The following is a 15,786-nucleotide window of genomic DNA, read 5'->3' on the forward strand; positions in this document are numbered from 1 at the left end:
TCAAAACCCCCCCCCCCCCCCCCCCCACACACACCAAAAATAAATAAATAAATAAATTCAGTCAAAAGATTTAAACAATAATTAAAAAATTAAAAATTAATCATAAACAATTTTCAAAATTCTCAATAAAAAAAACACCAAATAAATTAATAAAGCAGAAAATAATCAATAATCCTATTGTAGTTGAAAAAAAGTTTAGAAGTTCCCGAAGATGCCAAGGTCAAAGAAAAATAAAATATGTGCAAAGACAAGAAGAATTTAAAAAATAAAATATGTGCAAACTGACAGAATTTGTACACTGAGATGGCTGCCAGATTATTGTCGGAAAGGTAGTTTCTGTTCGGGAATTGAGTAGACGCGTGGAGGAGGATGCAAAAGCTTTTTTGTTTTTGTTTGTCTAGTGTGTGATGTAATATTAAATTAGTTTAGGCTAAACAAGTAAATGTAATTGTTGGGTCCACTTAGAATCTGATTTTTCTTTTACTTTTAACAATAATATGGAGGCACACGCCTCATGCGCCTTGAGGCATGTGCTCATTAATCTAAGGTGTGTGCCTCAATATAGTAGCATAAAAACTTGCGCCTTGAGGCACAAACCTTATGCCACAATTTGAGGTGCGCCTTGACGACCACTTTTTTAAACCATGTGGCATACTTTTCTTTGCTTTTGATAACTATGAGAGTATGTTCTTCCCCATCCCTAAGCATAATATGGTAGCTCACCAGCCATTTCCAACAGCACAAAATTACCCCCGGCAAACACCCCCACCTTGACCCTTAAAAGGAAGGAAAAAGCGGTATTAATCAAAGACATGGCTACTGAATTTCCAGTCTATGAATCAAAATTTTATCAAATAGAGCAAAAGGAAAAATCATGCCAAACGTGTAAGGAGTTCTACTAAAAAACATTAGAGTACAGCACAGACAGAGAGAAACTAATCATCATGCTAGTCACTGGAAGACAAATGGGAAACAGGAGGAAGCAGATGGAAGTTGGAATTGGAAAATTCGGCTCAGTAAGTCTTGCTCTGAACGAGGAAGGAAATTGAAAAGAGAACTGCTTCTCGGTCTAGAATCTTAACAACTAATATTTTGGAATCCCGTGATCTTAAATCCAGCGAAATCAAATAGAGCTCAACATCAACTCAACTTTAAAGCTCATGGTCAAGTCAACGTATGTCTCAATTCATGTTACAATAATCTATAAAAGTATAGTATCAGATTTAATTATAAGCACACCAAACCCCCCCCCCCCCTTCGCCCTATGATTCTATCCGAATCATAGATTAAACGAAAACCCAAGTTTGAGTAACTAAGCTGTTCTTCGGGAAAAAGATAAAAGAAATAGAAATTAGTGATTGTTAACTATATAGACGCATGGGAAATGGATTTTTGAATAGTGTATTGAATATGTGATTGAAATGATATCAAAATACTGTTTAAGAATGCATTTTTTTTTCCAAAGAATGGGCTCAAACAAGGGCTTAATATCACAAAGATCGTTAGCATGTAATGAAGGTAAACACAGAACAGGTCTCAAGCAATGTAGAGTCGACATACTGCAACATCAGGTACGCCAATAATATCCATGTTCCACTGGTAGTGTTCACGACGGCGTCCCCTGGTCATTCGTTCATAGCGCCAGCACTGTCCAATGGCATACCATTTTAGTGGAAGGGATACAGATTTTCTGGACAGAAAAAAACACGGAGATCAAAATCGAGCATCTGTACCTGGATACAAAATCAGGAATAACATATAAATATATTATGGTGATTTAAGAATTTGCTAAAGCAAACTCATAAAAAGCAAAGATTTCTACATGTGCACAAGGACAAAAAGATAAAGAAATATTGAACTTTACCCTTTCTGTATCACAAGTCTGGCCAAAGAAGGAGTAAGTTCTGGCCTTAATGCAACTCGACGGTTTCCTCGATCCTCAAAGCAGTAAAGCTTCATCCATAGAAAACCAAAAGAGAGATTACAAATAAAGAGAGAGAACCGTATAAGTAATCTACATGAAAATTCTCCTCAGCCTTTCATTGCTTTAGAAATATACAATTTCCCCTTGTCTTGACACACCATTATCCTGCCATATATGTATATGTAGTGTTTGTGGTACCACAAGACTGAATTTACAGAGGCATCAATAATTAGTGATGCTTTCCAAGCAAGCCATGAAATTAATTCTCAAAAGCATATTTTGCAGGCTGCACCCAATTATTATAATTACCAAAATATGGATCCTTATGAGTCCATTTAACCTTATCTTTTTATTGATACACCTCCCAAGAACACCAAATACAAGCATACACAAGCCCTGATATTAACGTGACTGAATCACATCCAAGAAATATAAATATTAATCAGTCTGTATTTATGAGCAATCATATACAAGGAATAAAGAAATGTATACATATAAATGCTTTTATACACGTCTGCTCAGGATCCTTTATCTACTGTGTAAACTCCATTTTCCATGAATAAAAGTTGGAAGAGTAGATTACAGTTGCTTTCTCATTGAAATTTTTGCTGCTTCTTTTTCTTCCATTGATTTGGTTTCTTCACTACAAAAAATAACACAGTGGAATACAAATAACAAAGTTTCATTTTATATTTTCCAAATTATCCAAGGATCAGATGACTTTGCATTACTAACGCTTGAACAGTTGATGAATAATTTAAAAGAAAAAGGATTACAGAAGTTTGTTTTTCTTAGAAGAGGATGGGTATTCAGCAAAAAACCAGTATTAATGATATAAGGAATTAAGGATTAACCCCAGGACACTGCATATCAATATTACTACATAATATTCTTGTTAGCTATTAGCGTATCATCCAGTTACCATGCATTACAATGAGGAATTTCACTGCTTAATTACAAATTTTGGCCAGTATACAATATTGGAAGAATAGGAAACGTCCTATTACATCTGTATTCAATTTTTTATTATTTTTTTCACACTGCCAAGAGGCATGAATCATTTTCGGCCTTCAATAGACAAAAAGGTTAATCATGTTAACTTTTACTCTGCTTTCGTCTATTGAGTACCATATGTTTCCCTTCCTCTTCTAATTTCTTTATACACCTGATGAAAATTTAGAAATACATTGGCTTACTTTTACAATCTTACCATTGAATTACATATAAAAGATACTGGATGAAAAGTAAAATTCACACCAACCTGATCTCTAATCTCTTCCCCAGCTTTCCTAATAAACAGAGCCTCTGACTCTAGGACTGGAAAATCAACCTCTTCAAACCCGAACAATTGTGAAACCTAGATGTTCAACAATCAATCAGCGCATAACAAACACGAGGATAAAATTTAATGCTAAAACTTGACAGGAAAATCTTTCCAGAAAAATGAGGACTGCATTTTCAAAATCATAGATATACTCATATTAGTGACGTTATTATACAATTATTAAATAAAGCTGAAGATAGATTGATTTATGATGGTAATCCTAGATATTGAACTCAATGGATTCATTACAACGGTGATTTTCATCCATGGAAACCTAGAAACTTTTTAATCAGCAATGCATTTCCTTGCACATGTCAACGAGAGCAGTAGGTGGGTCAACATGGAGGGTGGGAATAGTTCTTGAAAACCTCCCTCTCCCTCTCCCACCCCCATCCCCACCTGCAGCCCACCAGGCTGAAATGCTGGCTCCATTTCTGCCAATAAGTTTATAAACCACCCTAATAAATAAGAAAGTAAATTTTTTCCTTGTGGTACCATCTTTTCAGATAGAAAATTTAGCCATTTGCTAAAACCTATTCTTCCCAACATTTAACATAATCACAAGAAAAATAATAGCAATGAAAAATTTAGTGTGGAGTAGCTACTTACAAATTACAATACATTGATGTAGAAGATACTCCTTAATATTACACAATGCAATCAATTATTACAAATTTTCCTTCGCCCCTATCTAATTTTTTATATTATTACCTACACCAATGCACCACCACATTATCACCTACCAATTAAAAGATTCAATTTTTCTTTACCTCAATATTTTCTTCTCACTCTAACCACCACCAAAAGAAACTTTTGCAGTTTGCCTCACCTAGCAGAAAGCCATTTATTCGAAGCATGATGTGCAAAATAGGCATGGTAGGAGCATATATCATGTAGTTCAATCCATTAAAAATTTAATCTTATGCTTCAGCAGTTGTACCCTTCTTGGACGGGGTCAAAACTGAGGTACAACCTTCAGACCACTATGCGAACAGAAGTATTTGTACATCTTGCTCTCGTACGGTCTTACCATGCATCCACATAATAGCATTAAAGCACAGTCTGAACTTTACTTGGCCATTGCAGCAACCAAGGTGAACCCAATGAAGAAGAATGTACAACTACGAACGTTATATCTCAATCTAAACCACACGCCAAAGGTACTAAGTCGAAGCATCGACATTTTAAATCAAGTTAGGAGATACATAACCCTAGACAGATTATACATTACACCGTCGAGCGGACACTGAGTGACCAAGACAAAATCTTTAAATACAACGTACAGAGCACTGGACATTACGATTCACCCTAACGGTTATCTCTTCCTCCCTGGACTGCGGAATCAGGGTACACACAAAAGATCCCAACTTATAACCACAGAAGTTAGCGAATGGATGGTTGTACAATTCTTTAATCATAATTTCATCAAAGAAGATAATACAAAAGCTTTACCTCTCTGAAGTTCTGAAAAAGCCAACTGCGGAGCCTCATGTCCTCCGGGGGGAAATCCCGAGTTCCTTTGGGAGGATTAACGTCAATTTTCTGCGTAATATCCAAATGGGTAAGTGGCGAAGCGAGTGAACCGGAGCGGCCAGTTCGCTCATTGCTTTCAATGATGAGTGAACCAGGCTGCGGCTCTGCAGAGGATGTGGAAGAAGTAGAGTAGGCCCTGGATTTTGGGTTGGAAATGCTGAAAGAGGGAGGGAAGAAAGAGAAGTTTCGGCGGAAGGAGCGGAGGAGAGTGGTGGCACCGCCGTGGTGGTGGTGGAGGATAAGAAGGGAAGGGCTGGTAATTACACGCATCTTTGGAAATGCTCTCAGAGGTTTTGGCGAAAATGAACCTTAAACGGGAATTTGTAGGGTTAATTATATGAATTATCACTGAGCGTTGTCCTATGATACTACTTAGTCATTGAATTTAAAAATATAACTCAATGATCACTAAATTTCGTCAAGTGTTACTATTTCATAACCTAACTTTAAAATGTATCTCAATAGTTATCGAATTTTGCACCGTGTTATCCATCCGTCACTCAAATGAAAAAATCCGTTAAGTCCAATAAACGGCGTCAACTTGAGTGACCATTAAGATATATTTTTTTTAATTGAATGATGTCAAATCACTGTTTAAGAATGTATTTATTATTATTTTTTTTTTGAGAAAGAATGAGACTCAAACAAGGGTTTAATAATTCAATTAAAAAAATATCTTAATGGTCACTCAAGTTGATGCTGTTTGTCGGATTTAACGAATTTTTCCATTTGAGTGACGGATGGGTAACACGGTGCAAAGTTCGATAACCATTGAGATACATTTTAAAGTTCGATTATGAAGTAGTAATATTTGACGAAGTTCAGTGACTATTGAGTTACATTTTTAAGTTCATTGACTAAGTAGTAACATAAGGCAAAGTTCAGCAACCATTCATATAATTAACCCGGAATTTGTACCAAGGGAATTGAGTCATTGGTCCCCAACGTATAGCCCTGACAGCAAATTAGTCTCTCATCTTTTGAAGAGAACATATTTGATCCTCAATCTTTCATGTTTGGAGTGAAATTGATACGCAAGCTATAAAAATTCCCTCTTCATATGATTATAAAGGGGTCAAACTTGAAAATTATGTAGAAATCACGATTTGAAGGAGTCTGTAGAAACATGGGAGCTCAAAGGAACTTTAAGTCAAGGTTTTGTGTGATGAAGTGTGGGAACTTTTCAAGGATATCATCATCCTACTAATGTAAAATTTGTAGCAGAAAAAGTTGCCAAGGAATGTGGTGGCATGGAGGGATGAACTTCAACAACTAAGGAACTTTAGTTTGACCAATATCCTAGGAGTGCATAATTTGTTGTACTAAAGAGTAGAATTGAGCTACAACTATTTTGAAAGTGTTGAAGCCACATCCTTTTGCTTTGCTCTTTATTTTCAGAAGATCAAAGCATTTCAATCGAGATTTTGGTTAGATATGCAAGGGGCATAGATCTGTCTCAAAATACTGAGACATTATCAGAAGCCAGAGATAGGATAAATTACAATTGTTGATAATCTGAAAAGTTGTAATTTATTGCTATCTGTTGAGATGGATGTGTGAAATTGCATAATATTGTTAGAGATGTGTGCTTACTGATTGCATATAAAGAGAAAAATGTATATATGGTGAGACATTTTGGTTTGAATCAGTGGCCAAGAGAATTGCATAGTGCCATCTTACTTAAATTCGGTAAACTCAATTAGCTTCCAAGTGGGTCAGAGTGTCCGAATCTGAAGTTGTTACGGTTGGTATACCAACAAGAGGGGCTGATAATAGCCTGAGATTTTTTTTTCCAAGATGCAGCAACTCAGTGTTCTTGAATTGAATAACATGTGCATTCATATTTCATCATCACTTCAATACTTGACGAGTCTTCTAACTTTGTGCTTGGACTACTGCACATTAGACTTCAAAATATCAACTATTGGAAGACTAAGTAAGTTGGAATTTCTTAGTTTTTATGGCTTTCGTCTTCTTGACTTCCCCCAGGAAATAGAAGAACTTCGCCACCTGAGGCCACTGGATTTGAGGTTTGAGAAATGCCTCCATTTGCTTCCACGTGGTGTCTTATCAGGGTTTGAAGATGCTAAAAGGGCTATACTTGGGAGCTCACTTTCAAACATCGTGGGATGAAACAGGAGATCAAGAACTCGAACAAGCCTTCATTACAGAAATAAGTTCATTGGTTCGTCTTAACACTTTCCAAATTTGCAAGCACAATCCCAAGTTTCTGCTAGAAATATTATGCGTTGATGAGTGCAATTTGTATACTTATTTAGATCATTTTATTAAATTTTTATGTCGTCAAATTATTGAATTTTATTTAATTTAGATTAATTTTGGTTCGTTTCAGTGTTCGACCCGTTTTGAAACAATTGGAAAAGAAAAGGATAAATTGACAATTAAATAGAAGTTGTGGACCTAATTTCACACTTTAAAAGTTGAGGACTTGAAGAAAAATAATTTATTAATAGGCCTCAATTGGACCATGAATTGGAGTCAAAATATATAATTGATTGGACTTTAATTGGATTCCAAGAGAAGGGTTGACATGGGGTTGATTATTATATATACACACAATAATTGGAACCAAAAAAAAGAAAAGGAGGGGTGAAAACGACAACGTGGGGAAACATTAGGTTTGCCTTGGGTGCCGTGATTATATATAATATACACAGGTGTAGAATAGGCAGCTGGGGGAGAGAAGAAAAACTTACACCAAGAAAAGGTGGCTGCTTGGGCTGATTTTGATATATAGGAATCCACAAATTGGCAGACAACTTGGGAGAAAAATTGACACACATGGAAAAGGCTGCCTTGGGAAATTGATTATATACCTTAAAAGACGGCTGCAGGGAGAGACACCCGCAATAAGAGAAGAAAGGCTGGAGGAAATTTGGTGGCTACTGCTGGAACGCGTACTAATACATCCCGGACAACAGAAATTATGAAAGACGCTGGAAGTAGACTTCTCTATCAATAAAGGCAGCGACTAAATTGGGCTGAAAATTGGAAATTTTTATAATGTTTCGTCAATTTTTGGTGATCTCTTTTCTCTTTTATGTGTTTAATTTCAATATCAAGTTAAGCTAATTCCTTTCATATATTGAATGAGGTGAACCCTATTTTTATTTGTTTTTAATTCAAGACAAGTAATTTAGTTTAATTATTGTATTTGTTGATTAATTTTGCTTACCCATTGCATTATTTAATTGATTGGCCACCAATTAGATAATTAGTTACTTGTTGTAGTGTTGAGAGACTCATAATAAGTTTAGAACGCGGAAAAATTAACATGTGTAGTTAGAATTAAGAATAATCTCTTTCACATATGCAATCACTTAGATAACCAAAACTAAATGCGTGATTTTCATATGAATTCGGACTAGTAGTATGATCGAGTCGTGTTAATCATAGGTTCGTGTGTCTTGTAAAAGAGCATTGAATAAATTAGCGCTATCAATTGTCAAACCACATGAATGGAATTAGATTACGAATCACGAATTGAAACAGATAGCAATAGGCAAAGTCGAAATCCAATACAATTCTCCATAACTTGACAAAAACCCAACCTTTCCATATTTCTTAGTTTAGTTTAGTATAAATAAAATTTAAAAAAAAATTCACTTTTGTTTTTCTTAATTCGAATTTAGTAGTAACTAATAAACTAGAATTAAAATTTATTCTTTGTGGGACGATAATTTTTAACTCATCATATCTACTACTCGTCAACGATCCCGTACGCTTGCGGATTTTTACAAACAAGTTTTTGGCGTCGTTGTCGATGAATAATTTATTTAATTTGAGTTTATTGCTTATTTTTAGATTTGAAGTTTTTTTTAACTCCTTTTTCTTTTTTTCTTTACTTTATTTGTTTTAGGCTATTTATCGAACGATTTAAGTCCCTCGTTTCGCTATTTTCAGGAAATCACGATTTATGCAAAATTCTGACGAGATCGAGCTTCTTCTAATAGATCCCGAAATCGAAAGAACTTTCAGACAACGAAGAAGAGAACAAAGACAAGTGAGAGAAATGACAGAAAATCAACATCTGAATCAAGTTCAAAATCCTTTACCATTACCTCAACCAGATCAACCAAGGGCAGTAGCAAATCAAGGAGAAGCTTTTAGTGAGGGATTATGTAAATCCCGTGCAAGCCCCTGTGTAATCAACTATTATTTATCCATCTTTTGGGCAGGCCAACTTCCATATTAGACTTGATATTATCAACTTGTTCCAGAATCATCAAGATATCAGATTCTCTGGAAGATTAATCGAAAACCCTCATGAACATATTCAAGTCTTCTTGATGCTCTGCGATATGATTAGCTATGAAAGAATGTCTGTGGATGCTTTTCGACTATGCCTATTTCCTCACACGTTAAAAGAGAGCACAAGAGAATGGCTAAATTCCTTAACTCATAGGAGCATCGTTTCATGGAATGACATGGTGTAGAAGTTTACATTGAAATTTTTTCCGCCATCTCAAGTCCATCATATTCAAATTGAAGTCCATACTTTCAAGCAAAAGGACCTCGAAAGCTATCCAGAAGCATGGGAAAGATTCAAAGAGTATTTTAGGAAGTGCCCTACTCTGAATATTCCTAAAGAATAAAAAATATGCCTATTCTATTCAGGTTTGAGACCTGAATTTTGCAACAATGTAGATGCATCTACAGGAGGGTCAATATTGGATATTCCGTTGGATAATGCCTTGGAACTTTTTGAGGGAATTGCATAAAATCAATCGATGTGGCCAAGCGATAGGGAAGTCCAGAGGAAAACAACTGGTATATATAATGTGGATGTAGTGACAACATTGACAGAATGGATGGAGGCAATAACTAGAAAGCTCGACAATTTGACATATTCTGTGAATACGGTACAAACTCTAGCTCCGAAATGTGCAGGTTGTGGGGCAGATCACATTACTGCAAGTTTCCCTTTAGCTTCTACTCACATAAGTCAGCCAACAGAGGTTAGTTATACGCAGAACTATCAGAGGCAAAATGGACCTTACCCATACAACTACCATCCGAGTTCGAACAAGCATCCTAACTACGCGTGGGTTGATAATTCAGATCAAGTAAATCAGATAAGGGGTATTTCACCAACGATTCAGCAACAAGAAGAAAAGAGGTAATCATTGGAGGATCTACTTGTCAAGTACGTCACCAAGACTGAGACGGTGATGTAGAATCAGCAAGCCTCTATACATAACTTAGAGAAACATGTGAGATAGATAGCGGCTGCATTAGCCAACAGAGCACAAGGAACTTTGCCGAGCGATATAGAAAAGAACCCAAAGGAGCAAGTATTAGCAATTGAAGCTGTGAATTATGCAACTATCGAGACACCATCGATTAAGCCTGCTACACCTATTCGAGCTTATGTGCCGCCTATCTCATTCCCTCAAAGACTTCAAATACAACCTAAAAATGAACAAGTCCAGGCTATCACAACGAGAAACGGAGTTCAGCTGCCGGAAATCACAATGAAGAAAAAGAGGATTGAAGAGAATCGAGTTCCTACCTCGGGGGAAGAACAAGTGGGTCAATTTGAAAAATAATCAAATGTTAATAAAAAAGAACAGTCAGACAATCCACAGGTCAAGGCAACCGTTATTGACAATAAACACACACCTTTAGTTCTATTCCTTCAAAGGTTGCAAAACAATAAACTAGACAAACAATTTCTTGAACAACCTCGGACAACTTCACATCAACATTCCTTTTATTGGCGCTATTCTACAAATTCTAAATTATGCTAAGTTTTTGAAGGAGATGTTGATTGAGAAGAGAAAGCTGCTAGAACATGAAACAATAGCACTATTTGAAAAGTGCAGTGCGATCATCCAGCACAGGATCCCTCCCAAACTTAAAGATCCAGAGAGTTTCACTATACCTTGCTCCATAGGAAATTTAAATTATTTAAATTGTTTAATTGATTCAGGAGCGAGTATTAATTTAATTCTCTTACCTCTTTACAGGAAACTGGGATTAGGAGATTGTAACAACCCAGGTCTCTGTACTTAAGTCGTTAGCTTATGTACTGTCCACTTTGGGTGAGCCTTGCGCCCTCATGGCTTGCTGTCGCGTCCTCCAAGATTTGAACTCATAACATTTCCCTTAAGTTAGATTTAAATTAAATCCTGGTACTAATTAGAGATGTGATAGAAAGCCGTGTGGGCGTAAGGCCCACCCAAAGCGAACAATACGTAAACTAACGGCTTGGGTACAGAGACCCAGGTCGTTACAAAAAATACGCATTTTTTGTAACGACCCGGATCTCTGTACCCAAGCCGTTAGTTTACATATTGTCCGCTTTGGGTATGCTTTGCCCCTCACGACTTTCTGTCGCTTCCCCTAAGATTCGAACCTATAATTTTTCCCTTAAGTAAGACTTTAGTTGAATCTTGGGAGACGCGACAAAAAGTCGTGAGGGGTAAGTGGGTGCAAGACCCACCCAAAGTGGACAGTACGTAAGCTAACGACTTGGGTACAGAGACCCGGGTCGTTACAGAGATCCTAAGGTTGCATCTATTATCCTTCAACTTGCGGACCGATCACTAATATACCCTTACAGAATAGTCGAAGACATGCTTATCAAGGCGGGAAAGTTTATTTTTTCTAGCTGACTTCATCATCCTCGACATAAAAGAGGCATATCAGATGCCAATAATCTTGGAAATGTCATTCTTGTCTACAAGCCGAGCCTTGTTGGATTTTGATACTAATGAGATAGTCTTGAGGGTAAAGTTTCACCATGGAGAATCTAATCAAGCAACCATCATACTTTGAGGATTGTTAACGAGTAGATCATTGGAAAAACTACAAAGATAGGCCAAATGAGGGACGAATTATTGGTAGGGACAACAATGGAAAGATGATTGTTTGGAAAGTCAAGGAAGTGCAACCAGTGCATAAAGTGCAGGGCTGAAAACTCACTCTTTAAGCCACCATGAATAGTCAAAAACAATAAAGTCCAGCTAAAGATTATAAATTAAGCGCTTATTGGGAGGCAACCCAATTTCTTAACCATTTTTTTTTACATCACATTGCATGTAGATTTGTTTTGATTATTAGTTTGCATTAGATTTAGGCACGTTTAATTTTATAGAGTATCATCATTCGATCACGTTTTCATTGAGACCCTTAAATTTAATGTTGGTTATTTCGAGTGCTTGTGTTAGTAACACATGTTCTAGATTATTTGATGTCTAATGCTTGATTTGATTGTCATATGCAGGAACATAACGTCGTGGAACACTCAAACTAATATAGACCAAGGAAAAAAGCATGATGAGGAAGATTGTTTGGCCGTCACTCATAGTCACGTCCACGCCCAACAGAAATATTCGGGGAGTACTTTCGTCATTTTCTTCCCCATCTCCTTACATTCTTAATTATGTTTTAAGACATTGAGTACAATGTCACGTTTAAGTTTGGGGGTGAGAAAAACTTTAAATTTTTTATTTTTCGTATGTTGTTGTGTGTTAAGTTAAAAAAAAAAATAGTCAAATTTTATTTATTTATTTGTTTATTTTTGGTTGTTGCTTGTATGGGTTAGACAGATTGGCTGACAATGATGATTAAATTTGAGGTTTGATATTGATTTATGAACCGTGGATAGGGAGCATACTAGATTGATTGAAACTTAAATTTGCAAAATTTGATATTATATGCGTACTAAAACTGAGTTTGACCTTGTGTTGAAATGAGTTGATTCATGTATTTGATAGATTAAGTTAGTTGGACATAGATGCTTTACCCAAACCATATTAATTATTTATCTTTAGACCAAAATTAGCACAATTTGGGGAGATCTTGCTATTGTAGGAAGATACAAATGTGAATGTGGATTTCTTGTGTGAAAAAGTTTTTTATGGATTGTCTGAGATTAATAGGATAAAATTGGGTGAAAATCTTAAATTGGAGGTCGGTTTGCTTGAATGGGTATATGATATGGGGTATTACACTGATCAAGACATATATTTTTAAATTTAAAACTTCTTTTTGAAGCCTTTATGATTCTAGTAATTAAGTCTACAAGGGCATTTTAAAACTTGGCGCCCTAAAGTCACATGACTTGGGAGTTATTGGTCTAAAACTCGCTACATGGGTCATTTAGAAAGCAATCAGATGTGAAGTTGTCCTAAAAAAAAAATTTGTTCTCTTCGAAATCTTTTTGACTTGGGTTATTAAGTTTGTAAGGGTATTTGAAAACCTGGTGCTCTAAAATCATCTGACTTGAGAGTCATTGATTTAAAGCCTGCTACATGGGTCATTTAGAAAGATTAAGGGAGAGTTCAAAAAAAAAAAAAAAAAAAAAAAAAAAAAAAAAAAAAGAAAAGAAAAAGAAAAAGCAAGTGTATGAAAAAAGTAAAAGCACTAAATGCCCTGTTAAGTCCCAACACTTGTTCGAGGGAATTTGATTCTCGACAAAGGATAATTAGCCTAATTAAATCTTGGTGGCTAAAGCAATCAAATAATTTGAGAATCCTTATTCATTAATGTATTGACTTATAACTAGAGATGTCCACTTAAATTGGAGAGGGTGAGGATAATAATGAAAAAATCAATTTTAGATCACACACTGGGAAAATAGTGAAAAAGAATAAGTTTTGAAGTGTATGAATCTTACGAGAGATGAAATGATATATTTGACCATATAAGGTTGGGAATTGGAACAACTTTTGAATTCATTAATGTCAACTTAGTTCTTCATACACACACATGTCGGTTTTACAATGAAAAAGTAGATATTAATTTGGTATCGTGATTCGTAATCTAATTCCGTTCATGTTGTTTGACAATTGATAACGCTAATTTATTCAATACTTTTTTCCATGACACACGAACATATGATTAACACGACCCGACTCCATTCCTACTCCGAATTCATATGAAAATCACGCATTTAATTTAGGTTATCTAAGTGATTGCATGTGTGAAAGAGATTATTCCTAATTCTAACTACACATGTTAATTTTGCCACATTCTAAACTTATTGTAAGTCTCCCAACACTACAACAAACAACTAATTATCTAATTGGTGACCAATCAATTAAATAATGCAATGGGTAAACAAAATTAATCAACAAACACAATAATTAAACTAAATTTCTTGTCTTTAACTAAAAAAATAAAAAAAAATAGGGTTCATCTCATCCAATATATGAAAGGAATTAACTTAACATGACGTTGGAATTAAACACATAAAAGAGGAAAGAGATCACAAAAAATTGACGAAACATTATAAAATTTTCCAATTTTCAGCCCAATTTAGCCGCTGCCTTTATTGATAGAGAAGTCTATTTCCAGTCTCTTTCGCAATTTCTGTTGTCCGGGATGTATTAGTATGCGTTCCAGCAGCAGCCACCAAATTTCCTCCAGCCTTTCTTCTCTTATTGCATGTGTGTCTCTCCCAGCTGCCGTCTTTTAAGGTATATATAATCAATTCCCCAAGACAGCCTTTTCCATGTGTGTTTAATCGTCAATTTATCCTTTTCTTTTTCAATTGCTTCAAAACTGGTCGAACACTTAAACGAGCAAAAATTAATCTAAATTAAATAAAATTCAATAATTTGACGACATAAAGATTTAATAAAATGATCTAATTAAGTATACAAATTGCACTCATCACGCTTGTTGCAATTAATTCATTAATGAGGCAAGTAAGGTTTCAGAGCCTGCAATTAATTCATTAATGAGGAGAACTGATAATCTTTACCTAGAAGTGAAATTGTGAAGGAATCTTGTGAGTGAAAAGATGAATATGGTTTCCCCGACTTTGAAGAAGTTGAAACTTTGATTTTCTTCTGTGGAGTATCTTATTGACACCACAACCTTCACTCCAAGAGGTGCTTTCAATAACTTGGAGCTCTGGGATTTACGCAGCCCAAGTCAGCTGATAGAGATATTCAGTGGAAATCTTCCTCCCGGGTCCTTAACTAAATTAGAAGAGGTATATCTAAAGGGCCTAACAGCAATGAAATTTTTGTGGAGCTGAAAGTCCGTTACTCTTTGACCTTAAGATTCTTAAAATGAGGGGTTGTCATGAAATTAAAGACCTCTTTCCAAAGTTGCTAAATGCCTAGTGGAACTCCAAATTCTAGATATATCTTGGTGTGAAATGTTAGAGGAAATTGTTTCAATAGACACAGAAAAAAATAAGTTACAGAGAGGCTCGAGTTTCCAAAACTTAACCGCCTCACAGAAATTTCAAGACCTTCAGGTCTGAATCAAATACCATCAGCACAGTAAACAACTCTAATGTTCTCCAAACATTGTTCAACCAGGAAGATTTATTTTATTTTATTTTATTTTATATATATATATTTTTTGTGGAGCTGTATATGTTTCAAAGGATCTTCTAGGTATTGTCATTATTAAATCCAGTGGAAGTAACTAATTATACAATTATAAGATTGTTCGATCAGATATAAATATTAAATGAGTGTGCCTTTCGGAGTTATATTTATTTCTCGGCGTTTAGTATTCTTCAAGCTGATAAAAGCAGCCACACCCTAACGAGCACTATGTGTCACTAATGCATGTTACATGTATTATAGGAGAAGACATCACAAATATCAACTAGATGCAGTAACTATGTCTAAATTCACCATAACAAAGCTGATGAAGGTTTCACAGTTTTTACACTCTAGTCCATAATTTTCCAAATCAAACGTGTTTTCCATATTTTCTAATAATGCATCTTGCGATTTCTGAAAGTTAATACGTAAAAAGAGTATGAAGCATCATTGCTAGAACGGCTAAATTGACACTGCAAAATTGAAGTCGAAAAGATGGAGTAATATGATGCAGATTCATGGCAGATACTACTGAGAAAAGTTTGCAGGTTATGTTGCCTAACATGGAAGTGTTGTTTCTCAATGGATTGGACTATACTTCAAAGATACTAGGTGAGGAAATGCAAATAAGATGTCCATCTAAACTAAAAGTCAGGACTGTAGAATATTGTAAGAATCTGTTGACCATTGCA

The 15,786-nt window shown here is 35.5% G+C and overlaps 1 protein-coding gene across 1 annotated transcript in view; it reads right to left on the reverse strand.

The window, feature by feature from the left end:
* LOC111369068 (histidine--tRNA ligase, chloroplastic/mitochondrial) overlaps nucleotides 1-5,087 on the reverse strand; it is a 12,735-nt gene extending 7,648 nt beyond the window's left edge. Inside the window, exons 1-4 of the mRNA XM_022990556.1 lie at nucleotides 4,701-5,087; nucleotides 3,186-3,281; nucleotides 1,865-1,953; nucleotides 1,561-1,690 (exon numbers count right to left, since the gene is read on the reverse strand). Of these exons, the coding sequence (XP_022846324.1) occupies nucleotides 1,561-1,690; nucleotides 1,865-1,953; nucleotides 3,186-3,281; nucleotides 4,701-5,051 (666 nt within the window). The 5' untranslated portion in view covers nucleotides 5,052-5,087. The remainder of the gene's footprint in view (nucleotides 1-1,560; nucleotides 1,691-1,864; nucleotides 1,954-3,185; nucleotides 3,282-4,700) is intronic.
* Nucleotides 5,088-15,786: the final 10,699 nt, after the last annotated feature.

Source organism: Olea europaea, chromosome 2, assembly GCF_002742605.1.
Source record: "Olea europaea var. sylvestris chromosome 2, O_europaea_v1, whole genome shotgun sequence".
NCBI lineage: Eukaryota > Viridiplantae > Streptophyta > Magnoliopsida > Lamiales > Oleaceae > Olea > Olea europaea.